This window comes from Passer montanus, unplaced genomic scaffold (assembly GCF_014805655.1).
Source record: "Passer montanus isolate IOZ18808 unplaced genomic scaffold, ASM1480565v1 scaffold35, whole genome shotgun sequence".
NCBI classification, from domain to species: Eukaryota; Metazoa; Chordata; class Aves; order Passeriformes; family Passeridae; genus Passer; species Passer montanus.
This window is the reverse complement of record NW_024368263.1, coordinates 96,244-112,883: the sequence shown is the minus strand read 5'-3', so window position 1 is coordinate 112,883 and position 16,640 is coordinate 96,244. Positions and strand designations below refer to the sequence as shown.

Genomic DNA, 16,640 nt, shown 5'->3' with positions numbered 1-16,640 from the left:
AAAAATTAATCCTGTAACTGAATACACAGATATAGATCACAGTGTTTTAAGGCTTAGTTGTACTTCTCATTACCCTACTGTGATTTGATGGGTAATAGATTAAACATTTTCCTGAGTGGAGTCTGTTTTGTCCATGACCATAATGAGTGATGTCTCCCTGCCCTTATTCCAACCCCTTTGTTGTAGTTTTCACCCCCATTCACCTGAGGAGGAGAGTGACAGAGTGGTTTTCTGGGCACCTTGCATCCATTAAAAGATTAAAAGTACTGCTCCAAGGGACTTTTCACATTAAGAAAGAAAGCCTTGCAAGAAGTTCCTTGTTCCTGCATGGAACTATAAATTGTCTTTTTTTTTTTAAATATACTGAGCAATGAATAATGCTCAAAGTAGTGCTGAAACAAGATACACAACTACATTATAAATCCTTTGGTCACAATGAAATGGACAATCTTCACACAGACTACCCACCCAGTTCTGCCAATAAAGAGGGACATCAGTTCAAAAATTGCTAAGGAAAACATCTAACCTGCTTTATTTACAGTCAGCTGGCACCAATAGCACTTACATTTAACACTTTTTATTCTAGAGTAATTTTTGCTTTGCTTTATCATTCTGCAGTACCCAAGAGCTTTTTGGTACAGTTACACATCTGACTCTGTTACTTGCTTCCCTGCAGCCTCAGGTCAAGACAGAGATGATCTATATGGTCACCCCTGCAGCCATCACATGCTGAAACTCTTTGCTGTGCACATGCTCTGTGAGGAAGAGCATCAGCCAGGCCATGTGTGTCTGCAGCTCTTTGATTTCCCTGCCCTGTCAGAAAGCAGAACTGAGGAAGTGCTTGTTGGGCCCCTCTTTTCCTCTGTGTTCCCAGAAGGAGCCACCCCAGCTCCTGAGTGGACACTTCAGACACCCAGACACAAGATGGACTGGCAGGGAAACAACAGTCCAGAAGATGTGTCAGGAGGGAAAGCCCCACCATGTTTGCTCTGCTACACTCTCACAAGCATGTAGGCTGGAGAAGAGAAGGATCTGGGGAGACATTAGAGTCTGTCATTAGACAGGGATATGGGAGAGCTAGAAAGGGACATTAGGCAAGAGTGAGGGAAAGCCCCACCATGTTTGCTCTGCTACACTCTCACAAGCATGTAGGCTGGAGAAGAGAAGGATCTGGGGAGACATTAGAGTCTGACAGGGATGTGGGAGAGCTAGAAAGGGACATTAGGCAAGAGTCTGCAGTGACAGGACAAGGGGCAATGGCTTTAAACTGTGGGAGGACAGACTGGCATCAGAGATTAAGAGAAAATCTGTGAGGGTGGTAAGGCCCGGGCACAGGGGGCCCAGAGAAGCTGTGCCCAGCTGCCCCTGGATCCCTGGAAGTGTCCAAGGCCAGGCTGGACAGGGCTTGGAGCACATTCCATCACCTGGGATAGTGGAAGGTGTTCCTGCCATGGCAGGTGGGTGTAACAAGATGATCTTCAAGGTCCCCTCAAACCTGAACCATTCCATGATTCTACGTGTCCATCAAGTCTCCCTCCCACTGTATCACAGCACTTTGCTGAATGGTAAAGCAGCAGATCACTCAGGCACAGCACCAAACAGTACCTGCAGAACTCTTCTGTGACACAGGGCTCTTGGGAGTGCCAGGCACGCTGCTCGGCCGCTCCCACGTCGTTTCTGTTGAAGGCAAACACAAGTGTCAGGGTGATGGAGGCTTTTGCACACATACCAGAGTTGTGACACATAAACCAGTGGATCTGACCCTCACTGCCCTCTCTCTGAACCAGGTTCTCACCCTGTGAGGAAGATGCCTGCACTTCCCTGCCCTTCCTCTCTCCCCTCATCTCTTCCTGCCACAGCTGCCAGCTGGGATGGGTGGAGACAGAGCAGACTGGAAGCTGCATCACTGGTTCTTCCAGGTCACTGCCTGGGAACACTCACCTGGCCTGCACTGACTGCCCTTCCAGGTGCACTGAAAGCCTGGGCACTGCCTGCAGCCCACTGTGGGCATTGCCACGTGCCAACCATGCTCCTCAGCCTGGGGACAGAGTGCCTCTGCCCCTGTTGTCTCTATGAAAGGCAGCTGTGAGTGACTCACAGATGTGCTTTCAGTCACATATACACAAGCCTTAGCACCTTTTTTCCCCCAGAAAATATTCCCCTGAAAAATTCCCTTTTTTTCCACTCAAAAAAAGCAGCTGGAATATGCAAATGTTTGTCACACCAGTTGTAAAGACTGCTGCTGCTTTCCCCCCTCAGTTGCCTCTGTAGTTTAACCATTCTGCTCATTTTCTCAGTAAATGGAAAATTGCTTTTGACCACATGCTGAAGACAGAAGATTTAAGCACAAAACTTTTTAGAAGTTGTGAACAGAAGACAATGGAATAAGAGCAGCAACTTCCACAGAAGCCCAGCCAGAAAGCCCAAGGAATCATTCCTTTTGAGTGCACATGTCAGTTCCAAATCAAATAAACAACACTGATTGCTAGATTGTATCAATAAGAAAATTAGCAAGTCACTGTAATCAAGTCTGAGGACCACTTTGGCTGCTTCATTTGAAACTGCAGTTTCCCAAATCCCAATCAACAAGCATCTAAATCTGCCAAAGCCTGAAATCCTGCACCTGTGTCAGCATTCTGAATGACTATGGTCAAGCAGTGATGGAGGAGAGCCCTTGAGGATTAACAGTTTAGGGTTGGCAGTGAGCACCTCCCTCAGGGCACAAAAGGCCTCCTGTCCTGGGTCAGTGCTTATTTGGGCATCAAGCAGGCTGTTAACAGCTCCAAGAACCATAAAAAGCCTGGTTTTATGTACAGATTCATGCACATATGTATATATATATATGTATCTATATGCACAGATGTCTATGTGTATATCTATGCACAGAGGTGCATAGATATACTCAAGGGTTGTGTTAAATTCCTTATTTCAGAAAGAACTCAGGATTACAGATCCCAAATGGAAGCAGGTGCCACCCCCACACCTGTATCTGCCCTGCTCCTCCCCATCCTTCCCTTCTCACCCCCTCCCCAAGCCACAGCAAAGTATTTTTCTTTGCCTGCAAAGAAAAATACTTTGAGCTTTTATTTCCATTACAAGTTCAAAACCTGAACTAGATGCTTTGCTAAGTCTCGAGGGAATATTTAAATTTTAACCTGTTTTTGTGAACAGGGTAGTAAGTAAATAAATTCCATGCTAGGTCAATAAAGAAGCACTGAGAACTGTTTTAATTAAACAGAAGCAAAATCAAATGCAAGGAGTTGTCTTTTAAGAGTCAGCTTGTCTTGGCTTAAAATCCACAAGTGCATGGTTAAATCAAGATAAATTCTAATTTCCATTTACTGTAAGGCAAAGGTAAACAATACAGTACCCACGTGTATTGTAGATTTTTTTTAATTTTAAAATGTTGATTAATTAATAATGTTGAGATCTGTGGGATCTGTGATGCCCCCTCATGCTGAGCCCCAGTGCAGTCAGTAAAGTAATGGTTTTTTGCCAGTACTGACTTTGATGTTACCAGTAAAACAAGCTACCTTCATATTTGGCTTGGGGGTTTCACACAAGCAGATCTGTGTCCAGCATTTCTGAGACCCTGCAGAGGAATGTACCTAAAAACCTACCAAATATATATGAAATGTAATTAATTGGTTAAAGAGACGTAGCTCAGTTAGCATGGTGCTAATAAATGACATTTGTGGGTTTGATCCCTGTATGGGCTATTCACTCAAGAGCTGGACTTGCTGATCCTTGTGGGCCCCTTCCAGCTCAGAATGTTCTGTGATTCTGTGAAAATCACCAGCTGCTTCTTGTAACTGGTCTCTGCTTTGCCTGCTGGCTGTTGTGGAGCTGCTGTGCAGTGCCTCATTCTTCCCCTCTGCCACACAGAGGACCCAGACACATAACTTGAGGGCAGAAAATTCACACATGAAAGAGCAGTGCCCAGTGGTTAACAGATTTGTGAATCCAATCCAAAACACTCAGTCTCTTGACACATTTTCCAAAATAAAACGACTTTGGAGTTAAGCACATTGAAAAATAAAGAAAAAACCCCAATGCTATAAAATGCATTAAATAGAAAAAACATCTTTAATTAGGTAGGAAGTGAAAAAAAAGTGTTTTAACTCCATTCATTTTGAGCATTAGGAGGAAAAAAACCACATACTTCTGTGCAGGGATTATTCTGGCAGCTCAGGCAGGGACAGGAACTAATCTGGATCAGGACTGCACTGCTGGAATGCCATCTACTGGAAGCAACTGCGTTTACCAAGGTAAAACTGTGACATTACAGATTTCTCTGCAGCTTAGTCATGATTAGAAGTGAGAGTGGGGATTAGAAGTGAGTGGGGGGATGACTTTCTTTACACAGACACAGAGAAGGCTTGTTGAGAGATAATGCACTGTCTGATCCAGCAAAGGCACAGTCTTGTCTGGGAGTACCAGCACAATCCTGGTGCTTGGAAAATCAGAAGGCCACTTGTAACCCTGTGGTAAAACAGTGATCATGGCTTTAGGAAGAGATTCCACACTGGCCCAGATTTTACATCCCACACAGTCTTCCCCAGAGGATGTTCCAGTCAAGCTGAAGCCTTGTACTCTGGGTGCAATTTAGCACTGGCAGACCAACACCAACAAGTTCTGTCCTCCCTGATCAGCCACATGTTAATTAGACCATCCAGGCAGTGTGGGGAAGGAATAAGCAGCAGTTTCCTTGAGAGAGATGACCCAGCAGACAACTGCAGACAATTCTTGACTGTGAAGGAGGGCTGTGAACAAAAACAAGTTCAGCAGCCCTGGGAGATACCCAAGGCCAGGGCTAGGAGCCATCTGGTCTAGTGGAATGTGTCCCCTGCTGGGAGCTGGCACAAGGTCCCTTCCAATCCAAACCATTCCGTGGTTCTGTGGAATTGAGTCAGAATTGAGGAGAAAACCACTTGTTAAAAGGAAAAACAGTTCTAAGATCCAAGCTCTACCGGCCAACGGAACCAGAGAGGGTTTTCACAGAAGTGGTGAAACATTTCCTACCAGAGGAAAAGTGGAAACCTGTGGTGTTTGGGGGAAGCAAGTTCACTTCTGTTTGGCAGAATGAGAAATGACATGATATATCAGAGAGCCACACACTCTGGGAATTGTGTTAGTCAAGAAACAGATCTTCTGAGAATATCCTGAAGCAGGCAATTTTTGTGATCACACTGTGACAGCTGAACTGACTGAATGCAAATCTCTCTGCACCTGCATCAAACGTGAGAGTCCAGCACACAAGTGCACAGGCAGCACATGAACTTGTTCAGCAGAAGTTGTGGTGTCACAACCAAAATCCACTTCCATCCCACAGGCAGCTCAATAAAAGAGAGACTGAGGCTGCCAAACAGCTTTTGACCTCAGTCTTGAAAGACACACCATGGAGACAGGCACCATCCAGGAGTTCCTGAATTGTTCTGTCCATGTTGAATGGAGAGGTGCTTGTCACCACCTCCACAGCACGGGAAAAGCTGCTGACAAGAGCTCTCACTTGATCTTTCAAAATGATTACTGGGATATCTACCATGCCCCTCCTTTCGCAAACACCATGTGACAAAAGCAAGCCCTTCACTGCAGGCTTAGCAGTGATAATAATGCTATTTCCAGCACTTTCTGAGACACGCTTTGTTTTTCTGGGTTTTAGGCTACTTTACCAAGGCAGATTCCTATAACCACTGTTTAGCTAGAGCATCCTGTATCAGAGGGAAATTGTCACTGAAGCATTTTAACTGTACGACAAAAAACATGTAATAAAAATGCTTGACATCTCTTTGGTGTCTCCACAGATGACTTTACTCTTTGAGCTGCAGTTTGTAAGTTTAGCTGGAGTAGGAGCTGACCATAGCTGGTGAGGCATGCATAAAACCCCTCAACTCAGAGACCTTTCAAGAAAATAACCACTTTCAGGACTGCCCCAGCACTTATTGTTGCAGGTGGCATTTCACTAATGATGCTTGTGATGATAAGAACATATGGACTTAAATTAGGATCAAGATAACAAGAAAGCAGAAGTTCTGCTTTCCAGGAGATAAAATGCTGTTTAGTAAATGGGAAGTACCTTAGGTAAAAGACAAGAAAAGCTGGAAACAAGAACACACCACATACAGTTGGCCTCAGCTGTGAAAGCAAGGCGGCAGCAAGCCACACAAACACCGGTGTCACAAGTACATAAGTCATCTTTAATGTGATGGGCAAGGTAGCTGGAGTGCTATTGTTTGACTAATGCAAGAGGTATTGCAGCTGCAGCCCATCAGAGAATTTCTTCAGCATAATGAAATATTTTCTTGCTGAATCTACCACCCACACACAATTGAAAACCCCTCCTACAGACACTGAGTAACTCGTTAACCACGTAGTGGCTGTGCATTCTGGGCACTCTGTCTTGTGCTCTGCCAGGGCAAGCAGGGATGGCTCTGGATGTTGCACAAGGCTGATGCCAGATGTAATGTCACTGGTGCAGACTCAACCCTCCTGTGGCAAGGCCGTGCTCAGAAAACCTTGGGTGCAAGGAAATTGTCTTGTGTTTCACTGTACAGACTGTATCTAGCCCAGAGGCCCTTACAATGGTTTCAGGATTAAATCTGCTTCAAAGGATGACAAATGTGGAGTGTTCATCTGGTGGGATGTCAAGTGGAGACAGACAGGAATGTGCTGTTTGTCACCTCTGCACATCTGTTTGTTCCAGGGTCACCCCAATTCCTTCATTACTGATTTTCCCAACATTTTTCTTCCACATAAGAACACTGTCTCATATATGTTCTATTTCTTTTTAGTTAAGAACCAATTCTTTGTGTTTTCTTTCCTGTAAAGACAATGAAAATTAGACCACACAACAACACATGGTGGAAATACTGTTACGGTCAGATAAGATCACAAAATCATAAAATAGTCTGAGTTGGAAGGGACCCAGAAGGATCATGGAGTCAGTCTTAGGTGAATGGCCCATATGGGGATCAAAGCCACAACCCCGGCATTATTAGCACCCTGCTCTGACCACTGAGCTCATCTTATGGTCAAGATGTATAACAAAGGCAGATAATCCCAGTGTGGAAGGATATTAACCACTGAAAACAATGGTGACAATAATAGTAATGCCTCACAAGAAGGGAGGCATCTGCTGTATTTTAAAGGCTCAGAAGAATCAAGATTTTCCTTGACCCTAAAATCCCACTTCCCCTCCCCAGGAATGCGAGTGGATACTTGTGTTACCACTTCTGAATACTCCAAGCACTGAGAGCAACAAAACAATTTAAACCCAAACAAAGGCTTCTGCACTGAGGCAGAGAAGATGCACCACCAGGCACGGTCAGAAAGATGAACCATTGAACAGAGAGGTCACCCAACACCTCTTGTCTTCAGGAGGAGGACACAGAACTACACAAGGGTTCCTCTGGGGAGCAGCACAGAGCTCCACCACACCAAATCTTGTACTTAGATGACCTTCCTCAGAGGCTGTGCCCACCGTGCTGCTAGCCATGCACCCATCCCAGCAGATGCTGCGGTGTGGAGCCCACCCCCTGTTGCTGCCTGGTGACATTCCTGCCTGATCCTGCCTTTCCCTGGAGACCTCAGGGGCAGGAGAATCCATGGAGGTGCAGGAGCTGCCCCAAAACACAGCGGGAAGATTCAGCACAGCTGCAAATGAAATGTTCCTCTGAACTCATATTAAGATTCCTTGACTCAGATAACCAGAAAAAGCAAACCAGTAGATAAGTGACAAGAGCCTGCTTAGATGTGATTATTGTAAAAATGGGGAAATACCAAGACACCGAATAAAGAACAACTTCCTTTGAAGGCATTTGTCAGTTTCTATATCGATAAATATTTTCGTGCAGTTTAGGCTTTACAGACTGAAACAAACAGGCCTGACAGGGATTTCAGGAAGTCATACTGCCCCTGCTCTACCCCAGGAAAGGCCAACCATGAATTTTCATGATTTTGCATAACCTGCTCTGGTCATACAGACTCCCAGGAAACTCTGTACTCCCACACTTCACTCCCAACAGAGCTTGGAAGGATTAGCTGTCCTGGTTGCAATTGAGATGTGTTCTAGAGATGAAAATTGAAATTGAAATGGAAATCTGGTGATGACAGGCATTGCAAACAGCCTTCTCCTGAATGGCATTTGATGCACATTAAGCATACTTTCATGACCCTGCCCACATCTTTGCTTTCTAGGGGCAGACATCCCCAATCTCTCAGCATTTACCCACAGGCTATGTTTTCCACATCTTCCATCACTTTTGCTACTCTCTTCTGGGTTTTATCCAGCTGACTCACATATTTCCTGAAGTGTAGAGTCCAAACAAGATAAAATATTCCAGCTGAGGCATTATAATTTCCTTGTAAAGTTGGAGGCTTACTTCATGCCTCACAGACAACACTCCTATTTATACAATGGAAAATGCTGGCTGGTTTGTACTAGCACAACACTGCTGGCTCTCACTCAACTTCAGATCCTCCAGAGCCCCAATGTCTTCATCTGTAAACTGTTCCATTGCCTGTCTTTGCCACTTAATTATTTCTGATGAAATCTCTGATCTTAAATGCATCTTTGCTGAACAGCATCCCCCTATTCCAGGGTGGTTGTGAATTCTGAGCCTGTTCTGTGCAGGAGAGAACACCGTGTTCCCTCCCAGCTCCAGTTAAAAAGTTATTTTTTGAATAAGTGCTCTCAATGTCAGCATGCCATTCATCACTGGAAATGCTGCCTAGAATGGATTCTCGGGCAGATCACTGCAGGACTCCCTTCAGCACAAACTCCCCCAGGACAAGGGACCATTGATGACCAGCTCTGAGGATGAGCTGGCAAACAGTTTTGCAGCAGCTTATTGTAATTTAACTATGGTCCCTGCTTTGTTTTCCCTTTAGTCAGCTTTCAAACTGCCTTTGTTGCTTTTAAGACCCGTTTTCTCATCAGTGAAATGCCTTGCTTCACACAAGTCCCCTACCCACAGACCCTGCCTGGTAAATGTTTAGCCACAGTCCCACCCCACAAGAAAGCCCACACCTCCTCTCACCAGAGCCTTTCAATGAAGTGCTTCACTGGGCTTAGGATTAGTCTCATCTAAACAGAACTTGAATAAGTGATCCCTAAAGCAAGGTTCAGAACACAGAAACCCCACTTCCACTCTCTCTTACACGCTGTTATTCTAAGAACCACACAATGCTGTAATGGTTGAGAGCACAACCACAGGTGGTTTGGGCATTCTGCTGAGAAAGACTGGATGGAAGTGACCTCTGGAAGCCTTCTACTCAGAGCAGGACAACTGCTAACAGCAGATCAGCCACAGCTCTGTCCAGCCAGTTTCTGAGATTTTCCAAGGATGGAGATTCCCCCGCCTCCCTGGTCAGCCTGTGCCAAAGTTATCCTCCCTTCCTAGAAGAATCAGAAATCTCCAGATTTCTGGCCTGAGCTCCCAAGCAGCATATGGCAATCGGCCCTTGTTTTATTACTTGAAACTTTTGTGAGAGAAGTACAAAACTGCCTGACATTACGGAGAAATTCAGACCCAGTCCCCCTCCTTTCTGAGGCAGGGTCCCTCTGACAAGAGCTCTCGTCACAAGAGAAACAAGCTCTACCTCTTACTTGGTCCTACCTGGCCTCAACCCAGTGACTCCATCCCAGTGATGGCTCAGAACTGAGTATAATCACCTCCTCCCCACATCTGAATTGCAGTGGGAATGAGATATCTAACTCCTGCTGATCTCCCCAGCTGTGCAGGGGATGCTGCCCACCAGCCAGAGCAAACTGTGCTTGGAAATGGAGGCAAGGTTAAATGGAAATGAACTTTCTGGAGGAAGAGTCCTGTAAGATGTGAGTGCATCAAACTCCAGTAAATAATGACTTGGCAAAGTCCTGGGCCAAAAGCTTCTGAAATAAAAAAACATCAGCCCCTGAACAGACCATGGGTGCCCATGGCTCTCCTCTGTGAGATAAAGGAATGCCAGAGGTCACTCCTGATGGCTGCAACTTCCCTGTGAACAAGGTTAGCTCCTGCTGTCCTCTCCTTCATATCACTCTGGCATTCTCTTTGCTACAGAAATGTGGATTTGCTGGTCACAAGACCCTGTTTTGCAATGCTGCTGTGAGCTCACGATGAGAAGAGCAGATTGACACAGAGTCTCAGGTAAACTGGAGGTGGTACAAGTTTGACAGGTCTTGAGCAGGTGATAAGATCATGGGTTAAGTCTGCTTCTCAACATGACAGGGAATAGAACTCACAAATACAGACTGAGAGCTTTGTCTGTGTTGTCCCATTACATGTGTATTTTCTTTCCTTGTCTCCACGGAAAAGCTGAGTGTGACCTTCTCTGTTCCTGTTTTCCCCAATGGTGCTTTAGTGATAGCTGATGTTTTAGCAAACTACTTTATGTATGTGTATAAAGACATAAATATCTCCAGGCAAAGGAAATAGGGAATGTGGTAACAACTATATCTTTAACAGTGTTTCATATTCTAAAACATTTATGACAGGGGCATTTCTATTTCACATTCTCTGTCTTTTGTCAATGTTTCAGATGTCTTCTGATGATCAGAATTAAGATGACAGAGTATTATAATCTTCTTGTATTTTCTTTCAGGTATGGTGTCAGGATCATATTAATTACTTTGGCTCTGCAGCTACTTTTGTTATCAAAATCAACTATCAAGACGATTTCCTGAAACAGATCTGTGCTGGTATGGTAAAACATGCACTGGAAAGCCACCCCCACTTACCATTTGTGAAGGTGTTCACGTAGTACCTGCGGCCCTGGGGAGACATGTAGCTCTGCCAGCCAGGGGGAAGGTGGCCGTTCAAGGTGTCTTCTCCTGGCTGAGGAGTTGCCTTTCGGGGTTTCTGCTGAGAAAAGAAAAAAAACAACAAAACCCAACCTGTTAAGTCAATATCTAGATAATGTAAAGTCTAACCAGACACACAGCTGGAAGGAAATGACGTGGTTTGGCATTCTACAGATTCTAATATATCCAAAGAATTTCAGTCCATTTCTCCCTTCATCTGTGCAAACTTCATCCAGACCAGGAAGCAACATTGCCTTGGAGAAATCACCCTTTGGGACAGAAATGAGCCCCTCTGTATTTAATGTCCCAAGAGCACGTGGAGCTCTCCAAGAAAATGATTCTGGTTGAGCAGAAAAATGCAAAGCATGAAATGATCAAATGTCTGAGAAAGAGAGGCAGGCATCTGGCTCTCCTTTACCTTCCCATGGATATACCAATCAAAGCACTGATCATGGAGGTGCTGTCACAATTTATTTTACAGGGGCACCATCAACTAAAGCACAAAACCAGACTCTCTCCCAGCATACTCCATTGGATGGCACAGAGTACTGGAACAAATCCTGGGACAGCTCCTCCACCGTGGGATCATTGGTCCCCTGTTACTGTTTGCAAAAGCACACTGAAGAAAAGTAAACTCTGCAGTGTGGGAGTGTGCCAGCTCCAGAAGGATACAGCAGCAGGTTGGTTCCCTCATATTCCCTTCACGGATATCTGGCCTTGAAAATAATAAAGATACACCAAACAATCTCTGCTGTGCATGAAAACCTCACAAAGAGGAATCTGGGGTGATCCAGCCCTGGGTTGTTTCAGAAGGTCCAGATTTCACACATTTTTGCTGCATGGTCCCCATTTCTGTACCCAACACCTTTCTCTTCAGGAACTGAAGTCCCTCCATTCCCACCACCCCTTCTCCTTAATTTGATCCCACAGTGACTCCATGTGCCAAGCAGGTCACCATTAAGCTCGGATCCCTTTGGGGGCCCATGGTGTTCCTTTACTTTGCACAGTCAGCACCAGAGTCCTGCAAGGCTTAGCTGTTTGCTTAAGGGAAGCTCTGAATTGCCCCAACATCCTTTCAGTCACATTTTCAGTGTGCTTCATGGGTCTCTGCTGGACTGCAGGAAGAGCAGAGGTCTTTCACAGGTGAGTGCCATGGCTGTGTTCTTAAACAAAGGCTATGCCAAGAGACAGATGGGGATGTAAACACCAGCAAATGTTGCATGGAAACAGTATAAAAAGCAAAGTTAATCCAGTGTTTCAGCTGCACTCTCTGCCAAAATGTGCATCCCTTCAAAAAGCATACAAGCATTATGTTTTGCAGTGTTAATTCTGTTTTTTGGTTATTAATATTTCTATCTTTGCTTCTGATTTTGCCAATCAAGAATTGCTGTGAGCACAGCAGTGTCTATCAATGACAGTCAAGAGGGAATCTCAGCACTGCCAAATGCTGAAGTTCTTGCAAACAATGGGGAAACAGTTTGCTTTTATGTGCGTGCATTGTGGTTTAACTCCAGCCAGCAACTCAGCACTACACAGCCACCCACTCCCTGCCTCCCACCCCTGGGATAGGGAGGAGAATCAGAAAAAAAAGTAAAATTCGTGAGGGAACAGTTTAATCACTGAAATAAAGTAAAAGATAATGATAATAATAACGATAATGATAATAATAACAAAGAAACAGGAGGAAACAAAACCAGAGAGGAATAAAACCCAAGAAAGACAAGTGATGCACACTATAATTGAACACCCATACCCAGCCCTTCCCTGAGCAGCATTCAGCCCCTCCTAGCCAACTCCCCAGTTTATGACATTCTGTGGTGTGGAATATCCTTTTGGACAGTGTGGGTCAGCTGTCCTGGCCCTGCTCCCTCCTGGCTCCTTCTGCAGCTCCCTGCTGGCACAGCACAGGACATTGATGAGTCCTCCGTTTAGAGTGAGAACTGCTGAGCACCACCCAAAACACCAGGGTGTTATCAACATTATCCTCATTCCGAATCCAAACTCAGCACTGTACCAGCTGCTAGGAAGAAAACTAACTGTAGCTCAGCTGAAACCAAGACAGCATGGAGTGTGTGTGGATCCCTTCCCTTTGTTTTAGACAGGAATTTGAGTCATCTCGCTGTCAGGGAGGACTCATCCTCCCATGGAGACTGCAGAGGAAGAGCCACTGAATGCTGGGACCACTGCTGTGTTAGAGCTCCTGACTGGTCCCAGTGCAATTCCCTCCCTACAACACTTGGACTCCAACTCCTAGAGCAGCTTTAGGGAAAAAGAGGAACTGAAAATGACACAGGGGAGGAACTGAATAAGAAACAAAACTTCATACAGGTTTCCTCACCACCCTGCCCTCACGGAATCACAGAATCACCAGCTGGTTTGGATTGGAAGGGACCTTAAAGATCATCTCATTCATCCCCCCGCCATGGGTAGGGTCACCTTCCACTATCCCAAGCTCCAAGCCCTGTCTAACCTGGTCTGGGACACTTCCAGGGATCCAGGGGCAGCCACAGCTTCTCTGGGCAGCCTGTGCCAGGGCCTCACCACCCCCACAGTAAAGAATTTCTTCTTAATGTCTTAATCTCAACCTACTTTCTCTCAGTTTGAAGCCATTCCCCTTTGCCATATCAATACAAGCCCTATTCTCCTCATGCAGGAGCCCAGGATGCTCTGGCATACATAGTGTGGGATGATGAGATCTGGGATAGATGCACATGGGCCTGGGCATTATGATGCACCACAGATTAAATACCTCCTAGTTCAGGCACACTCAGCAAGCCATCCTTTCAGAAATGAGAGTGCCAGAGAGGCCATCGTGGGTAGCACATTGTCCCTTTTCTGCCAAAACAGGAGATCTGAGGAAAAGGAGAGATTTTCTTGCTCTGTTTTTCTCAGCAGTCACAGCCCTGTTCCAGCCTGGCCATCTGCAGCCCCTTTTTTTATCAGCACAGCTAAACCAGGACCATGTTTGCACATCTCTGTGGGAGAAGTTTTGGTTACTGTGGCTTGTGGGGACAGGCAAACCTGCTGCTGGGACACAGCAAGGACAGGGCCATGGGACTGCACAGGCAACTGGCAGACAGTGTTCCAAGAGGGCAGCTCCACATCTGGTGCAGCTCCACATCTGGCGCAGCTCCACATCTGGCACAGCAGCCACAGACAGGCTTCAGAGCTCTCCCAAAGCCAGCTCCCACCAGAGCACCCCTGTTCCCAGGCACATGGAACAAGGAAAGTGCTTAGAGGTACCCATGTGTAGATGCACCTCTTCCTTAGATCAGCAAGACTGGACTGTTCCTTTGATTTCTTGTTCCTGTTTCAGGGGAATTATTGCCAGGATAATTTCTGAGAACAGTAAATCACAACAGAGGATGTTTGCATGGAGAGGAGAGGTGTCAGCAGAGAGCATTGCAAACAAGCAAAGAGGCAGCAGCAGGCAGGGACTGGAAGCTGAAGAAAAGCTCAGCTTGAAAAGAATCTGCCAATCATGAGGATAAATATCAAGGCTTACCAGGAAGCTGTGCACTTCTTGTGGTTCCTCCATCAAGATTAAGTGCCTCTTTCTAGAAGTTCTGCTGTATTCCAATAAAGAGAAAAAGCCAGGAGCCTGACACCCCTGCCCCAGCTCAGGCTGGGTGGGCGTGCAGTCCCTTCTGCTTTCTAAACCTTCCAGCTCCCACAGTGCCTTTGAGCTCAGAAACGTCCAGGCCACTCCCCTCACTGTCACTGCTGGAAGTGTCACCAGCTGCTGTCACCATGGTGGTGGACAGGCAAATCTGGACCCAGAAAGGATGTCTGCAACACATGCTCGAGGAAACAGGAAACCTGAACAATGTGAGCAGCGAACGTGTGACCCCAGCGAAATCCTCCTCCATCTGTACTGGATGGCTGGAAAAGGGATCAAAGGGTCTCACAAAACATTAAAATCCAACAGCACAAGCACTTCTCTCCCACGAGATTTCCCAGGATCACAATTCCATGTAGCAGGGGAACACTGAAGAGCCAGCCACCCAACAGGTCTGGTTCTACGTGACAAGGGATGGTTTTTGTCTGCTGCCTGCAGAAACACAGGGATGGAATTCTCCTGATAAATGCACAGCAGAGAGGAAACAGAAATGAGCAGCAAATGCAGAAAGGGCACTGGTGCTCTTCAGCACCAAAGAGAGATGAGAGCGAGGGAGATAGCAAAGGCAAGCACAACATAACAACAGATCTGTGGGTTTAACTCCCCGAATCCTGCAGAGCAGCACTGACGAGAGACAGAAGGATTTGCTGTTTAGGTCAGAGCACACAAACCTGACCATTCTCTGTGCTTCTTCCCCTGCATCCACGGGCACTAGGGCAGGGATGCCAAGAAGAGGACAACCTGTGTGAGCCAGAGAACCACCCCAGAGCGCCACAACCCTGAGCAGGAAATACTGTTTCATCTGTGTGCTGCCATACACTGATGGTCTGGAAGCATGTCTGAAGAGAAGGACAACGGGGTCAGACATCCTGGATGCTTCACGTGGAGAAGAGCAGCAGCCAGGGGCTGCCTGTCAGAGCTCTGACACTTTCTGGCTGGCTGGGCCAGCTCAGAACAGGGCAGCAGGGAGGTGGCGAGTGCCTCTCCCACTCCAGCTCTTCTGACTTTCTGACTGTACTCAAGAGCAGCAGCCAGGGGCTGCCTGTCAGAGCTCTGACACTTTCTGGCTGGCTGGGCCAGCTCAGAACAGGGCAGCAGGGAGGTGGTGAGTGCCTCTCGCCTCCACCTCTTCTGACTTTCTGACTGTACTCTTTTTCTTTTCTTTCTTGGTCTTCTTGATCAAGTTAGCAGCAGCACAACTCATTCTGTTCCTTTGGAAAAGCCCTTGGCATTGTGATTCTGTTCCAGTGGTGGAAAAAAGCCAAAGAGAGTTTTATGCAGCAAAGTGGGGTAACAGGGAGTAACACACATCAGCTCAATCCATGATGACTTGACCCTGAGGCAAGTTCTGCCTTGCTCAATAGAGGAAAATGACTTCCCATTTTCAAACTGCAGGAAATCCCCATTCTCCTTCAAAGAGGGATCCTGGGGAGGAAACATCTGTGTGTTGACAAGCCTGAGCTCCCTGAAGATGTATGGGCTTGCACAGTGCTCCAGCTGAGCTCAGACCAGGGGCAATTCCCAACACACAACCCCAGGGAAAGCAAAGCAAAACAATCCCAAACCCACAAGCAAACCTTGAGCAACCTGATCTAACTCTGAAAAAGGGGCTGGACCAGAGACCTTCAAAGGTCCCTTCCCATTGAAATTCTTCTGTGATTTTATGATCCTCTTTCAGCAAACGAAGCAATGAAGAGGAGCCTCTGGCTGTGGGACAGGGCTGGAGGGCAGCACCAGCACAGTCACCTGCTGCTGCCACCTGTCCAGCCACACTTGCAGGCCCAGCAGCACAAGGAAAGGCCACAGTGCCTAAACAAGCAGCTGGAGGATCACTCTTGACAGAAAGATGGGCAGACTATGGAGGGGAAACTCCCTGCAAGGAGCAATGCAAGGACACAGCAAGAATCTGCCCCAGAGCAGCCTCTGTGCTGTGGGGAACAGAACAGCTTGTTCTGCACTCACAACACTGAGCTTATCTTTCTGTCTGACTGCAGTTTGTGTGAACACTGAGCTTTGAAAAGGTGTGTGTCAGTCCTGGTGCAGAGAAGGCAAAAAGCACAGAATGACAGAATGGTTTGGGCTGGAATGGACATCAAAGCTCATCTCATTCCACCTCCCTGCCATGGGCAGGGACACCTTCCACTGTCCCAGGCTGCTCCAAGCCCTGTCCAACCCAGCCTTGGACACTGCCAGGGATGGGCAAGTCACAGCTTTGGGCAC

At 46.5% G+C, this 16,640-nt stretch overlaps 1 protein-coding gene across 2 annotated transcripts in view; it reads right to left on the bottom strand.

The window, feature by feature from the left end:
- The window catches only part of GAS7 (growth arrest specific 7), a 72,590-nt gene that overhangs the window by 32,749 nt on the left and 23,201 nt on the right, over window positions 1-16,640 (bottom strand). Inside the window, exons 2-3 of one of the 2 annotated variants that reach the window (XM_039716054.1) lie at window positions 10,739-10,862; window positions 1,606-1,677 (exon numbers count right to left, since the gene is read on the bottom strand). In XM_039716054.1, coding sequence (XP_039571988.1) covers window positions 1,606-1,677; window positions 10,739-10,862 — 196 coding nt within the window. The remainder of the gene's footprint in view (window positions 1-1,605; window positions 1,678-10,738; window positions 10,863-16,640) is intronic. The other variant, XM_039716055.1, reaches the window with a different exon arrangement.